The sequence below is a fragment of the Dermacentor andersoni genome, chromosome 1 (genome assembly GCF_023375885.2).
Source record: "Dermacentor andersoni chromosome 1, qqDerAnde1_hic_scaffold, whole genome shotgun sequence".
Lineage (NCBI taxonomy): Eukaryota > Metazoa > Arthropoda > Arachnida > Ixodida > Ixodidae > Dermacentor > Dermacentor andersoni.
Window position 1 is genome coordinate 244430809 of NC_092814.1, and position 20990 is coordinate 244451798.

At 47.3% G+C, this 20990-nt stretch overlaps 1 protein-coding gene across 3 annotated transcripts; it reads right to left on the reverse strand.

Moving 5' to 3' along the window:
* Positions 1-1002: 1002 nt before the first annotated feature.
* Positions 1003-20332, reverse strand: Inos (Inositol-3-phosphate synthase). Of its 3 annotated transcripts, none has more exons than XM_055063590.2 (6): positions 20103-20332; positions 10092-10378; positions 8641-8947; positions 8194-8423; positions 6910-7233; positions 1003-3797 (listed from the first exon to the last, which is right to left on the reverse strand). In XM_055063590.2, the coding sequence occupies exons 2-6, from the start codon at positions 10362-10364 to the stop codon at positions 3312-3314; spliced, it is 1620 nt and encodes a 539-aa protein (XP_054919565.1). In that variant the 5' UTR covers positions 10365-10378; positions 20103-20332; the 3' UTR covers positions 1003-3311. The 3 variants fall into 3 exon arrangements, with proteins under 3 accessions (XP_054919565.1, XP_054919564.1, XP_050052036.1); XM_055063589.2 differs by having other exon boundaries at positions 10092-18105; XM_050196079.3 differs by having other exon boundaries at positions 8194-8420; positions 10092-18105; positions 20103-20329.
* Between the last annotated feature and the right edge of the window lie 658 nt (positions 20333-20990).

Genomic DNA, 20990 nt, shown 5'->3' on the forward strand with positions numbered 1-20990 from the left:
CGCTCACGTTTACGCCCCGACCATCCGGTAATCCGCCCAAACCGCTCCCGTTTACCGGAATAGCGTACAAGCTAAAAGCCTCTACTAGTAATCACGCAGTAATCCTCCGGCGTGAAGTGGCTGCCGCAATCGCGCAAATCCGGCGCCGATCGGATACCGACAGTCCGATGCGCTGCAGTCACTCTGGTCGTCTGCTGCCTTGCAGAGGGACACGATGTCGCATCTTGACATATTGCCAGTCGCTACGTTTGCAGCCCACAGCGTAACAAGGGCGAACCATGGTGCACACGAAAAGAAAGATCGAGACCAACACTTACCACGGAGCTCTTGTCAACACAGAGCACGTTGTAACACAAGCAGACGACACTTGCTGTGTGTCGGAAGTTTTGAGTGTAGTGATAAAGTGGGGCCACTGTGCATTCTTTCTGTTACTTCCTTCTTTACAGAAACAAATTAACTAATATTGCAACTATTACGAACAACATTTGTTCGCCATACGGTTTGGAAAGTTATCGATGACGCGCTCTGGGCAGCCAGTCAGATAGCTCGCCCTACTGTAGTCATATGGTCATCTCGCGTCACCTTGTCAGGGGAGGCTGAAAACTCAACCGAGTGGAGTGCTGCGATCGGTAGCGATGTACGTTTTTAAAACCTTGTAAATTACACTCTTTACGCGGAGCACTTAGATGCGCCAATTAGTGATCAGAAAGACTCAGCACGGTTTGTACAAAATCATCAAAATAGTTTCAAGGTCGCTTTAATGCTACCAATTGCTTTTCTTTACGATTTCTGTAATAGTTTAACGGTATCTTTTTTTTTTTCGTGCTGAATAATAGGATATATTTTTTTTCCTCTATAAAATGAACTCTTTCAGATGTGCAGCAAAACAGCAAAAGTTGAGGCACCGCTAAGCAGCCACTTTTTTTGTTTAGAACTGTGCCAGGGCAAGAAGTCCCTGCTCTGGCCCCACTCCCAAAATACACCGCTGATAAGAGCAGGCAGTTGATGTCTTAACGTTGTACTTTATTTAAGACAATATTGTATACTGTACAAACAGGAACACAATGGACCCATGACAGACATGAAACGGGTTCAGCTAGCTTGCTCACTCGGTATAACACGTTACAGTTAGGTGGTATGAAAACACTCCCAGGTTGAAACAAATATCACGCCCCTGAAAACATTCGGCGTAGCCAGCAGTATTGTACGGGTGGAAAATTTGAAATCACGCATTGTGGTGTTACCAACAGTGCGGACATGATTTGTCCTAAACATTCTTCAAGTCACATAGTTACCACAACCAGGGTGCGCACAAACGACTGAAGACAGTTTCCTAAAACAACTTATTTTTAGTCTGAAGAGGGTCGCGCTTTCGCGCATTACACTCCAAGGAACATTGGCCTTGACTGAAACCGTCTGGTAGACATGACATATAAAGCGCGCAAAAGCAACGCTAAGACAGAATACAATACAGTCGATTCATTCACAGGAAGAAAAGCCTTATTAAAACGTCCGCGGCTTGAGAGGTTTCTCATGCACATGCGCCGAGTTCAACGACACGGCAGTTACAGTGACGATCTCAGGACGATACTGTCCAGAAATTGCAACTGTAACAGTGTCCGACTCTCAGAGGAGCGAGGTGTTGGTCTTGAGGAGGCCTTCGGTGCGAGCGACCGAGTTTGAGAACGCTGCGATGACGGGACGCGAGCTTGCAAGCCACAGCTCGCAAATTCCATGTATTGCCGAGCTTCGAGTCCGGCGGTACAAAATGCTGCGTTTCTCATTGCCAGAAAGCTCCTCAGTCCAGCAAGAGACCACACAGCGTGTATGAACGAAAAATCTAATAATAGTAGGGGAAAAAAAAAAAAACGCGCATAAGTGACGTGACCAGATAAGAGCACGTGGAGTATGGTTGAACTGCAAAAAAATTTGCAGCTGGCAGGTGTGCTCGAATGCGACCGCAAGTGTAAAACGAGACGCAAGCGTCACATTTCCTGTGGCTACAGACAGCTGTCTTTGTTGCTGAGAATACGGCACACACGCAAATGAACGCGCTTCAACATCACAAACAAAACGTGTTCATTTAAAAAAGTTGTCTATTGATAAAGCGCGATACCCACCCATGTGCAGGTGTGCACAGGTACAAAAACGAGCTGGAAAAGCCGCTCCATTTCTTTCACCGCAGAGAGCTGTTCCATTTGTTGTTCGCAATGCATACGCACAAGCGCAATGGATTCGCTCACTGCCAAACCCTGTCATCCACACAGAGATCAGTCACACACGGACCCTCGCATTGCGCATCGCTCAAGCGAAATGCGTAGTTCCCATCACTGTGTGCGAATGCACACTTTTCTCAGGCGCGTAACTCATCCCGAATAGTATACAGCAATAACACGTGGCGTGTCCACTCATCTATTTACGCACGAAAATACATGGATGAAAACTACCGAGCTATTTTTAAAAATAAGCTGCCACTATAGTGCTATAGGGAGGCGCGAAGACAGTTATAATAAGCAAGGGCTTCAAAAGAACAAGTTGAGTACTTTCCTCACGACACGTGCACGAAAAAAAAAAAAAGAACGCGAAAGAGAAGAAATGGCGCAAATTTCAAGCGCAGCTCTATCTACGAAGGAAGTAGTTCAGTACTCGCACGCTGGAACTCGGCTGCCTAGAGCGCTCCGATCCCTCAGTTGCACTAAAGCATGGCTGAGGGTGACTACGCATAAGAATGTTCAGAAAGTCAGGAGAGAATCCAGTGTGTTCATGTGTTTTGTATGCGTGTGTGCGCGCGCGCATGTATTTGACGGGAGGCGGAAATGTGAGAAGCTTATGTACTTACTAGTCCTGACGACAGTGATCATAGCAGGCGCCGTCAAAAACATTGAAACTAGTGTACAGAGGCAGCCTTTGGTCCAAAACAGGGCAATACCTGTTATTCTCGTGAAAGCACTTTAAACGTCAGCCACCTAGTCTCGGTTTGCTACTGAAGTTATAGTTTGACGAAACAACGATCAGAAAGCGATTTCAAATTTCATCGCAATATTGCTACCTTGCCAGAACGATTCGATCTGTGACAATTGTGCATTGCAGGACGAGAAATTTGTACGTAGCGCTTTGAGAGCCCTACGAGCAATCCATTCACTGGCGTTTTTGATCCGACATTAGCGTCCTGCGTAGAAGGCAAGTGAACAGCGGCTCGCGCCCGCCAAGACGGTGTCAGCTTTTCGGGGACAGCAGTTGCCCGAAAACAGTTCTTCGCGTGAGATCTGCGGCCGGCGGTGGCTTCGGGCCGCGACGAGCAGAGTGGCTGCTCAGGCGATGGTGCGCACCTCGTGCGGCGAGCGGGCTTGCTTCTTGGAGCCGGACTCCTCGGGCACCAGGGCGCTCTTGGAGCGCTCCCAGACGGACGCGTCACTGGCCTTGAATTCGAGATCCATGAAATGGCAGGGCGCCAGGCCTATGCAGGCACGCAGCACGTTGACGATGCAGCAGCGCTGCTTGAAGAGCGCGTTCACCACGGGCGCGCCGGGAGGCACGGCGGGCGCTTTGCAGAGGTACGACAGCAGAGAGAGCACGCTGTGGAAGCCCTGGAACTTGCTGCCGGCCACGCTGAACTCGATGCGCTCGCACAGCTCAGCCAGAACGAACAGATCGATAATGAGCGGCGCTGCCAGCAACGAGTCCTCGCACGTGTTGTGCACCACAATGGTGTTATGGCCGCCCATCATTATCTCGCTCGTGTATTCGTCCATGGCACGCTTGCTGTCGCCCACGTATGGCACGTACTTGATGACCACCTGTGACGCAATCGGGAATATAGAGAGGTCACTCACCACGTCAACCACCACGTATTCACGTACTAAAATGCTGACACAATGCATGCAGCACGTAATACGCTGATTATTATTACGTGCATCCCGAACTGAAAACTAGCGACGCCTCAATGTAGAACCAGGATACAAATGTAGAACCAGGATACAAATGTAGAACCAGGATACAAATAAACTTGTCTGTGAGGTATACGAAGGCGTACCAAAATCGCGCCAAGTACTATGCTACCGTAAAATCTTATGAACTGCTATTTGTCGCCGTAAGTTGCTTTCGAGGAGCAATTTTATTTCTTCAATTTGCACAACGAAAGGGTGCACGGTCAGGCTCCCAGCTTCCAACACCCTTTAACGAGCCTGGTGGCAAGATGTCGGTTTTGTAAGTTCAAACAATATTACTATTATTTTTAACTGCCACCAGGAGATGCCTGCCTGCTCTAGAGAAAGAAAGGCAAAAAGCAAAGAGGATAGTGAGTAATGAATAGCCGGGCTAATTAAAATAAGTAAATAAATAAAAATGGAATATGTGCAGGCTGGAGAATAGTACGACAACGCATGTGCCTTACATAAAACAGTAGCGCACTAAACATCCGGCAGACTAGACCACGTCGTCAGTGGTCAGAATATTTAGACTATAACAGGGAATATAAAACCTGAACGATAAGGAACAAACTCAGATGCATTTTCGACATCGGTGGGCGTGGACAAAGTGAACGTTCAATATCCTGCCGGCAGCTTTTAGGTATATGTTGCACAACAAAAAACCAGACTTGTTACTTGTACACGCTACCTAAAAAAAAGTTAGCCATTACAATTGCTTCAGTCAAAACTGTAATTAATTACAGTGATCAATTACTGCCCCATAAAAGTAACAGAGCAATTACCATTAAATGTAAACGATTACATTTATGTTACTTTCCTCTCAACCTTTACTGAGATTGCACAAAGAGCAAACTGAACGAGCTGGCCTGGCTCTTTCAGTGCGCCCTCTGCTCTGGAGCCCTTCACAAATTGTTTATATTCACTAACTACTGCATTTCAAAAAAATTTGTTGGTCATCTTCCCTCGTTTTTATTTGAGGGAATCAGCAACGACACTGAAAGGTTGCTCAATGTGTGTGCTGCAGAGAAGGGCGGTGTTGTGACGTACAAACAAGTGGTTATTTAATGCCACGAAACTCGCGCCTGTGTCCTCTGCTAAGTGCAGCACTTCGTTGTTACTGGCACTCTTGAGAATGCGATCCCCGGAGCGCCAATGGAGAACTGAAAAAATCGCCCGCAGGTGATTTGCATGGCACCAACATCCGAAGTGGGCGTAGCTATCGAGCCATAGCAAAGCCGCTTCGAATCGTCGGCCAACATCTTATGTGGAGGAAACAAATACTGAGCGAGACCTGCCTCTCTGTGTACGCGCATCCGAGAGTCTGCTGCGTGTTACGACAGCGGGCGTTCTATTGTATGTCGGGTGTTTCAGCGAACACTTTAAAAAAATTTTTTTTTTTGAACTGCCTGTGCAGATAGCAATATTCTAGTCCGTGAGCTGGTCTATTCGAAGAGGTGGACATTAGTTGCAGAAAAAAGTTGAAATGCATAATCGACTAATTAACAAAAATCTAGCAATTACGTTTCCAACTAATTGCCTTATGGCACACATGGCAATTTACACATTCTAGCCAGAGAGTTCGCAAGGCGGATCCGAATTCTCAGGGTGACACCAGTTGCGAGATATTAATTCCTGAATTTTGTGAAGAAGTGCATTGGCTTTCCAGTTACATTAGCGATTTAATGCATAAAACGACGTTTTGTTAAAAAAGTAAGTGGAACGACAGCGCATTTGCACCGCACGTTTGAAGGCGCATATCACGTAAATGGTGTCCTCCACACAATTCCTTTCAAGTGAATATGCATTATATCACCTGCAAGGATTTGTAAATGGCAATACGTACAATCAGGTAATTAGTTAAAAACCTAATTGGTGGATTTTTGTTAGTTAGATGATTATGAATTTCAATTTTTTTTGCAAGTAATGTCCACCTCTTCGAGTAGACCAGCTCATGAGCTAGAATTGTGATATCTGCCACAGGCAATTAAAAACAAATTAACTGTTCACTGAAATAATCTGTATAGTGCCCAACCAATTCAAGCGCTCGAACCTGCGTCGCCTGTTACAGCGTGTCGCGTAAATAAAGAATCTGGTTACATTTAATAATTGGTCACCGGAAAAAAGCAATTGAATTATAATGAGCGTTACCGATAAATTATGTAGTCGCTTAATTAGAAAACTAGCAAAGAATGTAATTGATTACTAGTAACTACATGCAACTAGTTAAGTGCAGGAAAACACTCGTATTCATTTTATAAAAATGTCCTACGATATTCAAAGTGCAGCAAAAGGTTTGATTGTTGAGTACATGGCTTCCGAGATCACGCGCGCCGTTACCTGCGCACTGCCTCGTATCGGAGGCCATGGTATCTGTAATGTGCGTGCCTCTTGCTTTGCGAGCCATTTCCAGCGCCGGTATCTGGGATGGGCAGACTTTGGCGCTAAGCGAGTGTGACCTTTGGTCCCGTTGTTTTTGGAGACGCCGCAAATACGCCGGCCGACGCTTGCCGGCCTCCATGCCCGAAAAAGCATCGGATATTTGATACTTTGCACTTATAAATTTTAGAAGGGCTTTGAGAGCCGCGTAGTAGCACGGGTTGTGGGGAAAGTAACGCCTTCCAGCGTAGTACATTAAAATTAAATTATGAGGTTTTACGTGCCAAAACCACGATCTGATTATGAGGCATGCCACAGTGGCGGACTCGGAAAATTTGGACCACCTAGGGTTCTTTAACATGCACCTAAATCTAAGTACACGGGTGTTTTCGCTTTTGGACCACATCAAAATGCTGCCGCCGTGGCCGGGATTCGATGCCGCAACCTCGTGCTTAGCAGCCCAACACCATAGCCACTAAGCAACCACGGCGGGTGCGTAGTACATGTCGAGCACAGTGAGCTACATCTGTAAAGTGCAGCGCGCTGCGCACGAATTAAGCCAGGCATGGGGTAGAGGGGTCTGCTGCAACTATGCACTACTTACACAGTGATCCGGCTTCTCTCCCGGAGCGTAGAGGATGGAGTTGCTGTTAACCATGTCGTCAACAACGTTGCTTTTGCTGATTTCCTTGGAACGGAATTGGGCGGGAGCCGACAAGTTTTTGCCGTCGTTGTTGCCTAGGTGGTTGTAGCTGACGATGGAGACTGGCTTGATGCCGGCCGACACGAGGAAGTCCACGAGCACCGACTTGAGCTTTGTCTGGCCAGACTTGAAGTCATCACCAGCCAAGAAGACCTGGCGCTGCCTGGCCAGCTCCAGAAGTCCCGGCACGAAGGTGTTCTGGGGGGACCCGTTGATGTAGGTGCACTGCAAGGGCCGAAAAACGGAAACACCAGGCTTACTGGCGGCAACGTGGCTCGCCCTAGGAGCAAGGGCCGTGTCGCGTTGATGTGCGCGTTGAAGCTATGCGCTCCACTGAGGCATGTGAACTGGTAATTACCGACTGAGTGGATGTTTCCCACAAAAACCCGAGAAAAATGGGTACTACAAAATTGGGAATGTGAACTCATGTTCGCTGTTGTCCCAAAAGTGGTGAAAGAAAGCCAACGAACGATGCAGTGACGCGACTTTTGTAGAAGTTATATTTGTATAGAGCATTAGCTGACATTTTCAGTTTTAATTATTGCGCGATCCCTTATGTTCGTAGAGCACTTGCATGGCCGTGCTGGTAATACTCGTTCGCATGGTCACTGATGTAAGCAGTGTGGCCTCCGTTCGACACTACGGAAGCACCAATATGACGAGCCATAATTACTGTGAGGCCTTTGTCAACGTGGTATTCACACTATTCAGCGCCGTGGTTGGCACTATTGTTATAGAAATTATTCGTAACCTTAATATTTTGAATTACCCGCCGTGGTGGCGTAGTGGATTTGGCGTTGCGCTGCTAAGCCCGAGGTCGCAGGGTCAAATCCTGGCCACGGTGGCTGCATTTCGATGGGGGGGGGGGGGGGGGCAGAATGCAAAAACGCCCGTGTACCGTGCATTGAGTGCCGTTAAAGAACACCAGGTGGTCAAAATTAATCAGCAGTCCCCCACCACGGCGTGCCTAATAATCATATCTTGGTTTCGACACTTCGTAATTGAATTATTTTGAATTTTAGCATCCTCAACAACTACGTCTTCAAGACATCACCCTCCCCCCCCCCCCCCCCCCCTCTTCCTTCCCTTGTTTGTTACCTTCCGGCAAATTCTCTATTTCCCACTGTCTATAAATATTACACTTCTAAGACGTTCAGTAAACACGTAAGAGGCGGGGAGCCTTACGCCTTCGAGCACTGCGGCTACAGCGAAGATTGTCGACGGAGAGATTTCAGGGTGGCTATTTTCGATGGCGTCAAGAAGTCTTGCAGCCGTGTCGTGGACGCCATCAGTGAGGTCACAATAGCGTTCCGTGTTGGCTGTCCAGAGTACGATCACCTTGTCCACTTTGCTCGAGGCAACGAACTCGCGGATGTCAGCCCGGATGCGTTCCAGTTGTTGCTGTTTGTTGCCTGCTTTACAGAAGAACAGCAAGTAAATGTGGTGCGTTAGCATCATCTTAAGGTATAATTTATATTTCTGTTGTTAGTTGTTTTTCCGCTGTGCCACAACAAGCGGAAGAAGTAATTCATACTTTATATGAAAGAACTGAACTAGCTTAGTTTATTTTAGAAAATGCCGACTCGTAGTGGCTTATGAACGCATTAGAGCAAATACCTGTGTATTTCGTACCTGGTATTACGTTGTCGGCGCGGTCCTCCTGGTTGGCGGCAACGAAGGCTAGGTCGAAGATACCCGGCCGAGGCCGTATCTTCTCCATGTGGGGCGCCAACTGATCTTGAAGCTGCACGTCTAGCACCCGGGCCCTGCGCATGGCCTCGGCCATGTTTAGGCTCGATATGTCCCAGCCGTCAAAGACTACATCGTTAGGGTTCACCATGGGCAGCAGGTCCTTCATCGGCACACACACATCTCCCTGGGGCCCAGTCCCCAAGCTGACGGTAGAAGTTTGCGTGATGGACCCGTAGTAATTGGCATGCTGGAAATGAGGATACGTTGATTTGAAGAAAAAAAAAAAAAACCGTAGCATTGAACTGGCGCGTGATCCACGAAGAGCATTGGCATAGGCTGCAAAAAGACAACCTTGTTACGAACGATGGTAACTATATCTACGATACACGATGGCCTCAGACAAGCCGCCTGCTAATCTGACAGTATACGTTTCGCGAGAGCATGCAGTCCTATGCTATCGCCAATCTTTGTTCCCAATCTATGCCACCTCAACACCAAGAAAACGACTGAATTCAACCTTCGGACCCCTTTCGTCACCTACCGCGGTAGCCTATAGTGACTATGGTGTTGCGCTGCTACGCTCGAGGTCGCAGGTTCGCAGTGGCCGTATCAGATCGCGCTTTCAGCACGTAGAAACCATGTAGAATTTCATTTTTAAGCACTTCTGTTGCTATCGGAATGTCAAGTGATTCCGTCCTGTTCCAAGTTTTTTTTAGACCGCGTGCGCTACGCTTTTTTCTCTTAAAGCGAATGTTAACGTTTCAGCATACAGTTATCCTGTTTGTACACCATGGTCAGACCCTCGGTGCGCATACAATTCGTATGCGCACACGGTACGCTAAAACGACCATGTGTCGTACTGCTATAGCGCTATTATTTCCCAGGCGCTAACGACTTATGCGTTCAACAGTTTGGGAATTGAGCGCCTTGGATTAGACGCGTCGCAGGGTGAAAACGGTAGCAGTACAGTGCTTAAACATTTAATCTGCTTTAGCATTTGATGTCATCTGGGTTGCAACTCTCCTGCGTTATAAAAGTACTCTTGTCAAAAGAGCCTAACTAAGAAATTTCACAAGCACCAATTAAAGGTAATTCAATCCATTTAAATAAGTGTGATCTGGAAGCAGAGTGTGCGTGATAAATTTGTTGCGGTAAAACTTACTAAAGGGGGGAGGGGCGAAAGCGTTCCCGAAGAGCAGCTAAATGTTTCTATACTGACGGTGCCATCGCATCGCAGCCTTTGTAGGATGCTTCACTTGATGCCTTCGCGAACACATTTTACTAAAATGAGTTTATATGTGCCCTTGTGACGGCGGTCCCTTTGCCACGGGTTCTGCCTCCTTGCTCGTGCTCAAGCGCCTGCACCTCGCTAGCAGGGCGCGGCCGCTTACCTGGACTTTGTCCTTGGTTCTCCAGGACAGGCCCAGCTTGTTGGCCAGCGTGGCGGCCACCACGGTGGTGCCGTTGTTGCCTCCCATGCCGACCAGCATGACACCCAGTCGGGGCACGCGCCTCTTGGTGCGAAACGTCATGCGGACGTCGCGCGGCCGCACGCGGCACACGTTGCCCTCGACCTTGGCCTCGGACATCGAGTACACGTAGTCGGCCTCAATCAGGTCCGCCGAGTAGCGCACCATCGGGCTGTCGATCTCCACTTTCACCATCTTGGATGCGCAATCTGCTCCACACGGACACAGACAACGCGTTAGTGACCGTCCCCAGGTCCACCAGTCGCACGCTGCGGCTAGCTGCACGCTCGTCGAAGATGGAGGGGGCCCGGTGCCTCGGCTATCCACGTACTACTCTGGCCGATTTCTAAAGGACACCGTGGCAAGAGGCGCAGCTCCCGCTTCGACGAGACTGTCGCACAATTCAGCAAGTGACTTCGCAGGTATCGAGCAGGCGTGAAGGCACCGCGTTTTTCACGAGTGATCGTTTGCCACTCGTGGCATTGTTACGTCTGCTGTAAAATAAACTGCCCCATTTCTGTCTGTTGAGCGTACATGGAAGAATGGCTGATACTTGTGCAAGACAACAGGCCGGTAAATTTAGTGCATGTATGCATAAGATATTAAATTAACCAGACGAAGACTGCATAGGTAGCTTACTGAATACGAAATGGGTGCAGAGTACACTGTAAGAGAGACAATGCAGTGGGATTTCACACCTGCTCTATACTGCGTTGCATTAGACACAGGTACAGATCCTAAAAGGCTGAGCTGACATCCGCTTGCGTGTTAAAGCTGGCACGAAGGCACCACATAACAAACGAAAGTAGAGATTTCGCATACTGTTCGATGTTACCTACCCTAGGGCTAGTTCGCAAATTTATTGAGTGAAATGGTGAAAGCCCTATTAAAAGGGGGTCACACTACTGCATTTCGCTAAGCTTCGTGCGGCTAAACAGATAATTGGACAATTATCATGCAATCGTCTAAATGTACATGGTTTAGGCCAGGTAAAGTTGGGAGATGTTCAGTTGCAAAGGAAGCAAAGCAAAACGGCTCCACGCATGTCTTCCTTCTTTAAGAGCCGCAATTACGGTGAAAAAAAAAAAAAAAACTCTATAACGTGGAAAAAAAGCTTAACGTTAATAATTAAGGGCAAAATGTGGCATAATGCGTTTTATATATGCATTGCTTATTAGCGCCGTTGGAGAACATTCGCACAAAAGTCTTTCACACGCGGCACTACTTCAGCACGTTAGACTGACAGCACCCAAGCAACTTTACCCCAAGTGACGCGATTCTAAATACCATCGCTATTTTTACCAAAGGTGGCATAAGTGTATATCGCGTGTCGACTCCTCGATTTGGTGCACGCATACGGCGAACTCGCTGCATGCAACTTGGGTCACGGTGTCAGCTGCCTCTGCGCAGGATCGCAAATGCCGCCCTGCAGAAACTTGGCGCGTCAGTCCGGTGTATCGCTCAAAATCGTGCATTACTGTCTGCAGACCCACCGCAGTAGCATGCGAAAACACAGATAAGCTCAAAAGTTTCGCGACACAACAACGCCGTGTGACGCGCGCGTTATTCACTCGATCACATAAGTGCCGACAACGTGCAAACGAGCTAATAAGACAGCCAGCAGAGAGGTTGTCCAGCTGCGGCCAGTCCGTCGACAGTAATGGGAATGCCGGGTGCCGAGCGCAAGTTTCATTCCTATTGCAGCGCAGCTCCCCGCAGAGAGCGTCTATTAAGGAACCTCGAATGGTTTGCCTCCGTAACGGAAGGCTTGTCGAGTCACGCTTGCAATGCCGGGAGTGAATGACAGGAATGGAACTTGTGCTTTACTCACGCACGCGATAATCACTGCGCGATCGGTTCTGTCGAAAATATTATGAACCCTGTAATGATAGTGCGACAGAGCAGCATGCGTTATGGCTGCAGGTTACATAAACCTTGCTACATTTACAGGAAAGCTCCCTGAAGAGATGCGCGACTTGCTCAAAGTTTTGACATACCACATTGTCCACTTGAAATGATCCACTTGAGGTCGATGACTTGGATGGCGCACACCAGTGACGTTCAAGAGTGTTTTCAATGTAATACGAATGTTATTGTACCTAGCGCTTTGTTTTCTATCGTTTCTGACCATCTGGCTTCCGGCAAACGAACTTATGTATGAGTAACCTTGCGAAAGCAAATTGTCCACGTGGATTCTATCAGTGTATATCTGCTTTACATTGTACCTGATGCAGTGAGTATGCAGTTGTCACCCATGTTAACAGTCAGCGCCTCCGTGTGCTGTGTGAGGTATTGATGAGCAACCGTTCTTTGAAGTACATGACTCCTAACGACACAGGGTTTCCTATGCAGCTAGAACCAAGCTTTAGCTGAGACACATGTAGTTGCAGGTATTCTGGCGAAAATATAAGAAATGAACTAATTCTTGTAAGGCGTCCACCTTAAGAAAAAAAAGACACCATACTTGTGGGAATATTCAATTAGAAACTTAAATAGCGTGAAATAAAGCGCTTTCAAATAATTCAGACGAACGCTTTCGTAGTGCGGGCACTTTCCAAAGCACCGCAGAGGCGCGTTATCTGAATACTAAACAATGCTTTGAATATGCTGTGTTTGGTGGCACCTTCTACTGGCCGTTGCCATGGTGCGCATCTGCGCTGAACTGTTCTCCAAAATGTGTCGTGTAGCTTACTTGAGGGTGTAGGAAGACTTACTGAATGAGGAAGCGTTTTCGCAAAGAGGAGAGCATCCTATTAAGCGTTTGTGTAGTCAGTTTTCAGACAGCTTTTCTTTTAGGCATGTTTGAATTTCACAGCTACCGATAGTCGGTTTCACGCGAGTGCGACGATCCTATTTACACAACAGGACCTTCGAAATAATGTCACTTATCTCAAGATCCCCTTCAGTAGGGGTACTGGTTACATAGAAACCATGTGTAGAGCGACATCTTGGAAACCAATTTCAGTAGCGTCGTTGCAGTGACTAAAATGCTGAGATTTAAGCCGATGGAGATTAAGCTTGCTCCAGTGCTTTCACGTCGTTTCAGGCTCCCTTAAATGATATGTAGGATGGAATAAGGTAGCCTTCCACTTCGTGTTGAGACTATTTGCTGTTTTAGAACGTCTTTCGTTTCGCGTGCACAATTAAACTTTTGTTGCTTCATGGGGAATGACATAACTGGTTAATTAACACAAGAAACAACGGCCATCTTTTAGCGCATACTTAACGCGGTCTTGAAGACAACAGTGTTCATTTTGTCTTTCTAGCCAGATCAATTGAGGGTTCTCGGATGGATTTATCTCAATTACAGTTACAAAGGCGCAGGGAAAGAAGTCTAGACGGAAAGCGGCAATATGCTTGTGCATTTCATCATTCGTTTTTTTTTTCGCTAAGAAATGCTGAGGAAGCCAAGACGCCATTTCAGGCGGATCTAATGAAGAACTCATGCCGTGTCATATGTGCTTGTGCGTAACAGCACAGCCCGTTGGGTTGCATGGAAATGACGTCAGGAGCAACATAACAGTATTTCTAACGCCAGGAACGTAACCAGGATATGAAGTGGTGCCTTACGGAAGACGTCTGTTCAGTGCACTGTTGAAAATGCCGGACATAATTGGCCGTGCGCCATACTTTTACCAAGATAAGTTTCTTTCGTGTTCAGTTTCCTCTCTTTATTCTTTCTATTTTGTCAGAAAGGTCGATGTATGTATGTCGTTGGGCAAAACCCAGAGGCAGCACTCATAAAAAGCATGCATATTTATGTTCTCGTTCGCAAGTAATGCAGCGTTTCATATCGTAACGGCTTAACACTAAGCGATTACTTAAGATCCTGAAATATTTCCTACGGCTATCATCGCCTGCCAACGACGTCGCAGCCTTCCGCGACGAACACACCGACTCATAGAATACACTGAATCAAAGCCTGACAAGGTACGACTAGGCTTATAAGCGAACGTTAGTTGGAATTTAGCAAGGCCTTTAGCAAGTTTAACAACCTTATCAACTAGCTTGGCCTTCTGGTATCGAGGAGTCGAGGCAACCTGCCGGTAAAAGGCTGCCAGACGAGAAGACAGCAGTACCCAAAAACGAGAACTTTTCAGGAGTTGAACTTCACGCAGAGCATCAGCTGAATTGGTCTTATTACGTAATCATTAAGTGCGTATGCGTGTCAGTGCTGCCATTACGCACAATAACTGTGCTCATGAAGTCCTTGCCAGGAACTTAGGCTTTTTGAAATACGATGTGAGAGTTGTACATAATGGGAATGGTGTTAGTGGGTGACAACTGCAAAACATTACGTTGAAGAAGCATCATTTTGCTCAGGTCACCACTGTATTTGATTCAACAAGAGACGGCGTGCGGTCTCAACGGAAACATATGTTCTTAAAAGCTAAACAAAATATGATACCAGTGCTAAAAGTAATGAAAAATGTGCTCACAACGATTAGTCATATTGCAATTTCCTACTCTAGATAGAAATAATAAAAATAATAAAAAACTGGCTTTCCACAATGATCGTGTCTGTGTTCCTTTGACTACCATTTTTGGATTGTTTTGTCGTACGTTTTTGTGTAAGTGCAGGAAAGCGAGTGAAACTGTTCAGCGCACAGCATAAATGAAGGGACCAAAATGTGTAGCATTTTGCACTGCAAGCATCGAACGGTCGTCTTGAAAACGAAACCGACGGTTCTTGCTTGCAATAATACAGGGCACAGGGTTTCCGTGGATGAATCAGCTTTATGTCAAGCAAGAGGTTACGGCGGCAGGCAATTCAACACAGAACGCTTACACGTTGGATTATTTATGCCTCGGACCGTAACAAACTTTTTGTTGTTTTTGTTCTGTATACAACGCGCTATTGTTTCTACTGTTCGCCCAATTTTCGCGAGCACCGCTGCGAGAAATGGGCTTTGCTTGACGAAGAAAATTCACTTGCCGAAGCGTTGGCACATACCCCGAGCCTCTAACACCAGAGACCCATCTTCCCTGGCAGTACAGCCTCGAGGCGTCAAATATTTTATTTGCAAATTGAAACTTGCACGTGTTACGACACACACTCGTACCGAAGACAATGGCAGAAAACTTAAAATTGCGCTTTTAATTATTTTATAATGCTCAATGCGCGAGAAAAATCTCGGTACTAAATACCTCGCAGTTTGGACTGTGGACGACTATCATGTAGGCACAATTCGTGCTGACATCCTGCAGTAGACAGCTTCCACTGAAAAGCGTTCAAAGTTTTGACTGAGCAGGAGTGCACTTTCGATACTATCGTTATCCGGGAACTTGCGAAGGCTACATTTCTAGAGAGCACCCCGGCATAGGCACCATTCATAACGCCTGGCTTTGGCGAGAATGAATATGCTTGACTACGCAGTACGATTTTTTACCGCACTTAGGTAGCTACAGCCAAGAATACAGTCTTAATAGACAGCACCCAATGAGACTGTTATGTACTTTTTTAATTTATTCACGTGTATACAGTAAGCGCTGCAGGCGATGAGTCCACAGGGAATATATTCTTTAATATATGTTTCATCATTTAATAAAAAAAGCTCAACTACACTTGGTAGTATCACTGACTTAATACATTAACCTAGAGCAATTGTCCAAGTGCGTATTTCAATACATGACCAAACCCCGTGGCAGGACAAAGCGTGTCCTATTGACACAGACCCATGGGAGGTACTTGGTACTTTTTGGTCCAAAAGGAACAGTGCCGCTCAGTTTCAGGGCGACTGTAGTTGGCTTACTGCTTGCAAAAACTATTGTTGCAAATTTCTGTAGCACAGGGCTGTTGGGCTGTGGTTAACTCTACAGTACTTCAGCGCATTTGACCCGAACTACAAGTGATGAGGCCAGGAAATTCAATCTATTTTAATCGAACGTGCGTTCAGATAATCTTTTTAGTCGACCGGGTTATTTAAAAAAATTGTCAGTATGAAAATTCAGAAGTGTCTCACTGCGCCAGAATTTGAAACTATTGAAGCTGTTTCTGACCCGACAACTCTCACCAAGATGTGTTGCTCACTGTCAGTCGAGGGACGCCAGTGCTTACAATGATACGAATGGAGCACAAAAGCAGTTGGTCAGTTTCATGGTTAGTAGCACACTTCACAAACATTTCATTTTTTGTTAGGAAAATATTTTTTTACATAAAACAGACTGCGCCCAATGAGGAGTGACTAAAGCATAGTCATACACACAAGCAACGTGCGAAATTGCTCAGTACCGTACTGACACGGCAACATTACTACGAGTTGTTTTCCTTTATAACGGTAAATGTTATTTCACCTTCACGAATCATGAAAATGCCATGACGTATTTCATTTATTCAAGCTGTGGTTAGACAGAATAAAACCAAAGTTACGGTTTTGTGTAACTCCTCGTTGAGGCACAGTTATTTGATGTAAGAAACAACTGCACTGGGTGCTCGGTGAATGCAACCTCCGTTGTGCTTAGCTGAATGGCAGTACATGGTGCGACGTGGAACAAAGGCCGTCCGGCCGTTATACCTAAGGCGTAGAAACAGTTCGAATATGCTGCTAACAAGAATGTGGTTCCGCATAACCTCAATGTTCAGGCTATCTTGTTGCACCAGTCGTTATATATAATTAAAGAACGCTACATTCACTTTTGAATTAAGAATGACCCTTCTCAACAAGATGGCATTCATGAGGTTACGCGAAATCTTAAAGAAGAAAACGTCCAAAATCGGCACACTTGCAGCGCCTAAAGAGTTGTGACAACAAACACCAGAGCAAGTAATCATTTTTTCAAGAGGATACACTAACCATTCTCAAACAATGACGCCGAGTGGCGAGACTGGCTAATGCTTTCGAATACTAGTGCCGATTCAAGGATGATATTTGTCGAGTGATATCAACCAATCAACGAAAATAAACGCTTCAATCACAACCGAAGAATCTAGGTTTAACAACATACTAATAACGTGATGACAGCTGGCGACATTGCCTAACTGCACAAGTCTGAATAAGAAAGCAGCGCTCGCATCCAACAGCAGATGGCGGCGCTTCAGGGCACGACGCATTATGCTGTGCGCACAAAGCGAGTAACTTGACAATTAGCACCATGCCGACTGATTGATGCGAGTTGCTTTCTTGAGTCACTTGCGGCACTGTAAATGCGACTGGCACGATGCGTGCGCTAAACACTTGCTAACCGCTCGAGAAATTACGTACTTACATAAATTAGTACAACGCCATATTAGAAAGATGAGAACACCAGAAGTTGGAAGCTTGTCACGGCATTACGGTTGTTGCAATGCTTGCTTCTTGTGGAGACTGGTGTATAATCGTGCCATTAGCGCGCAATCCCTTAGGTTGAGCCTACGCATGTCAGTTTCTATTTACAGGCTTGTACAGACATGACCCTGTTCAGGCAACGAGTGTCACGGGGAAAAGAAGTAGTGAAATATTTTATGGAATAATGTGATTTGGCATACTCTCACTAAAATTTGACATAATCAAAAATGTTGCCTCTGACTGGGAATGAAATGTTCGTCTGAAAGAGTGATATAGCCGGAATTTTCTTTTTCAGTGGCTACGCTGCCCTTCCCTCTCTTACCCAATTATCGCCTGAGGGGCCATCCCTAATAAATTATTAAGTTTCTCTGTCAGCGCTTGCGGCATGACCGCGATTACCACCCACCGTTGCAGACCAATCAATCCCGTTTCCCCGCCTAAAAGCACTGCAGCAACCCACCATGGAGGGTATGATAACGTTCTCATCACGAAACAAGCTTGCATCTTCTGGTTGAAACTCGTACACAGGGCTCATTGTACGTAACCCCCGGTGGCACACAACACCATTCTCGACACAGCCGGAACTGAGGCGGTACATGTATCCGCGTGCGCCTGAGGCTTTCAGGTCGACACTGACCAGTGCCTAAGCTACTGGCACCACCCGAAGCGGGCTGAAACAGAGAAGAGAACTTCAGCATCGCAGCGCTAAATGACGAAAAATGGACAAACAAGGTTCAGAGAGGCTCGAAACGCTGCCCAGATCGGCAACGAGAGACATGCTGCAGTGAACGTGACAGCTGCGTGCCACATGCGAGACCAAAAAGACGCGATTTCGCGACACTAAGCCACTCTCCAGACTCTCGACAGATGCAGTAAATATACAGCGATGCACTGTCAAACTGCTCACAGTGTTGTGAGGCAGCTCACAGCCCACTGCCTAAAACGGGCAGTTTCGAGCACTGGGGATACAGCCTGCACGACTGAACGCTGATCGATTGCTAGTGACAGACAACTGCCAGGAACGAATGCAGCATTTCTCATTTCCACTTCTGGGGATGGAGCGTTTCGGTGCCTCCTTTGCCAAATTCAATTCACTCTGGAGCGTAATACAGTGCACGGTGCAGTGCATTATGCGCTCGGGACGACATGCACTGGATATTGGCCAAGACTTGGGTCATTCGGCGCCCATGCATGCGACTTCATGCGGTTGCATTGAAGTTCCTGGGCAAATCTGTTACCGTGTCCCGCGCGGGCGCAGCAATGTGGCGGCCGGACCACGAATAGTGAAACAATGAGGCCCCGGAGAACGCTCCCAGAAGGGGAACATGCACCATTTACAGGGCTGCAGGCTCCCATGAGAAAGACATGTTATCACTCACGACTTGCTTGAATTTTTCTCACCACTAGCAAGATGCAAAAGTAAGGATGGCACATTAGCTAAGAATTGAATCAAGATAGGCACTAAAACAAACAAGAAACCGCTAATGCACTAACGTACAGTACGTCCACATATTATGCATGGGGTGTCGGTGAGCCTGAGTAAGCAGTTCTAGCAGCAGCTATGGCGGAAAAGAGGAGAGGGAAGGGCTTCCTACGGGTTTAGAAAGCCGCCATGATGGCGGCCTCGCTGCTCGTGCGGGCAGCCCTGGGACGCGGACATTTTGAAAGACAAAAAGAGAAAGCCGATGCGAGGTATGCATCGCACTGACGCTGGCAGAATAATTTACGAAAACGAGCCGGTTATTCGGGATATGCCAGAAGAGCTTAGGAAAAGAAAAGGAAGCATGCGCCGGTCCGCATTACTGGCGCAGAAATAGTAACCGCACAGAGCCAGATGGAGGCGCGCAGGGTAAACAAACAGCCCTTCCCCGAGTCGTGTTTTTGCTATCTATATCGTCCTTTGAAGTGTGTGCTGTGCTTGTTGATCGCGGCTGCCGGCTTGAGCTATTAGAGAAGTGCTGGACCCAAATTTTGCTGACGTTCCGCGAATTACTACATAACGTTTTAGTATATGGATGCACGCTAAATTCGGATATTTCACATAACCTTTGAAACTGATTTAATTGCTGCTACTTCGGAGGAACGAATTGTTATTTAGCAGGGTTTAAACGCAAGGCAGCCTCCAATTCACACCGATACTAAAGCCTTTTATTTTATTTTTATTTAAACATGTGCCAATGTGCTTCTATGCAACGGGTCACTCGACAAAATTATGTCCAAAAATATTTTTCTGTTGGTTTAGTGCCTACCGATTAGAGAATGGCTCCCCTCCAGGCGCCAATCAAGTTAAAGAAGTGCCAGATTGGCACATCAAAAGTAGACAAACCAATGACAACATAAATACCCCATCCCGATTTTCCAACTGGATTGAAAAACGATGATCGAGACAGGCACTCGAACGTTCTCGCTTTTAACCCGCTTATAGGTTATCGGTGAGAACGATCGATTGGAGCCATTCGAGGGGGGGTAGTGGTGGAACATGGCTTGCAGGGAAGCCGCATTACGCTCTCCTTGTTTACCAATACTGCGTGCTGTAGCAGCAGCAGGCGCTGAAAAATTTCGAACGGCTCTCGAAGCAGGCGCCGCGTCGCAGTGGCCGCCGGCACGGGGTTGAGCGCGCGCGAACACGCATCTCTCGATGGAGAACTGGACCGAAAGCGGCACCTACCGTGCGGTGGGCAGGAGCTTTAGGAGAGATTGGAGCAGCGACAGCAGCAGCAGTGGCTAATGTTGCAGTGATCGCGTACGAGGATGGCTTGGTAGCCGAACGCAGCTGACCTTCCAGAGACTGGAGAGTGCTGAGCCGGAGGAGCGAACAAGTGACGACCGACACGCAGCGGCGACTGTCTTTTAAGCGCGTCTACTTCCGTACTGGCGGAAAATCGATCCTCGCATCGAATCCGCCCTCCGAGAGAGAAACGCCTAGAAGCGGAATTTTCCTTCGCCGGCTGCTGCACAGGCGCAGCCGGTGACTAGGCGTGCCGTTGCCACAGAGACGCGGTCACGTGGTCGCAGCGGGAAGCGAAACAGCAAGCTGCGTGTCACGTGGTGCGAGGAGCACGCTCCGCGAGCGCAGCGGACGCAGCGGAAGAGTGCCGCGCCGCTGGTGTGGCCGCTTAACCATGGCCTTGGCACCGCCGGCGGCGCCGGCGACCCCCCCCTCCTGTCGCGGTTGCTTTCCCTCGCACACCAGAGCGTGCGGAGAGGTATACTTGCTGGGGAGACGGCCGGTCCCGCCGCCACTTTTTTTGGCGGTCCATCATAACACCCTCACTCTTCGTCTTTATCAGAGTGCCCTTAGCGCAGCTACACTTGTCTCGCAACATTCGAACGCATTGTTGCGACGCATATAGCGTGCAGAAGAGCAACAAAGCACCCCTCCCCGTGCGTTTACTGGCGCGCGAAACAATTCCGCGGAGCCAAGGCGCAGTGTTTACGAGCGCGATGTTGTAGAGGGAGTTGTATAACAAGTAAAACAGAACACACTTATTTACATTATTGTTTCATTTATTCACACATCAGAAAAGCGAGGTTGGTGAAAAAACAGAAATGATGC

Bases quoted from the DNA above. Each gene is read 5' to 3' on its own strand.
- Inos (XM_055063590.2), bottom strand. From the start codon at position 10,364: ATGGTGAAAGTGGAGATCGACAGCCCGATGGTGCGCTACTCGGCGGAC. The intron at 8,948-10,091 runs GTAAGCGGCCGC...CCTCATTTCCAG, and splicing joins GAACCAAGGACAAAGTCCAG to CATGCCAATTACTACGGGTC. The intron at 3,798-6,909 runs GTAAGTAGTGCA...ATTGCGTCACAG, and splicing joins GAGAGAAGCCGGATCACTGT to GTGGTCATCAAGTACGTGCC.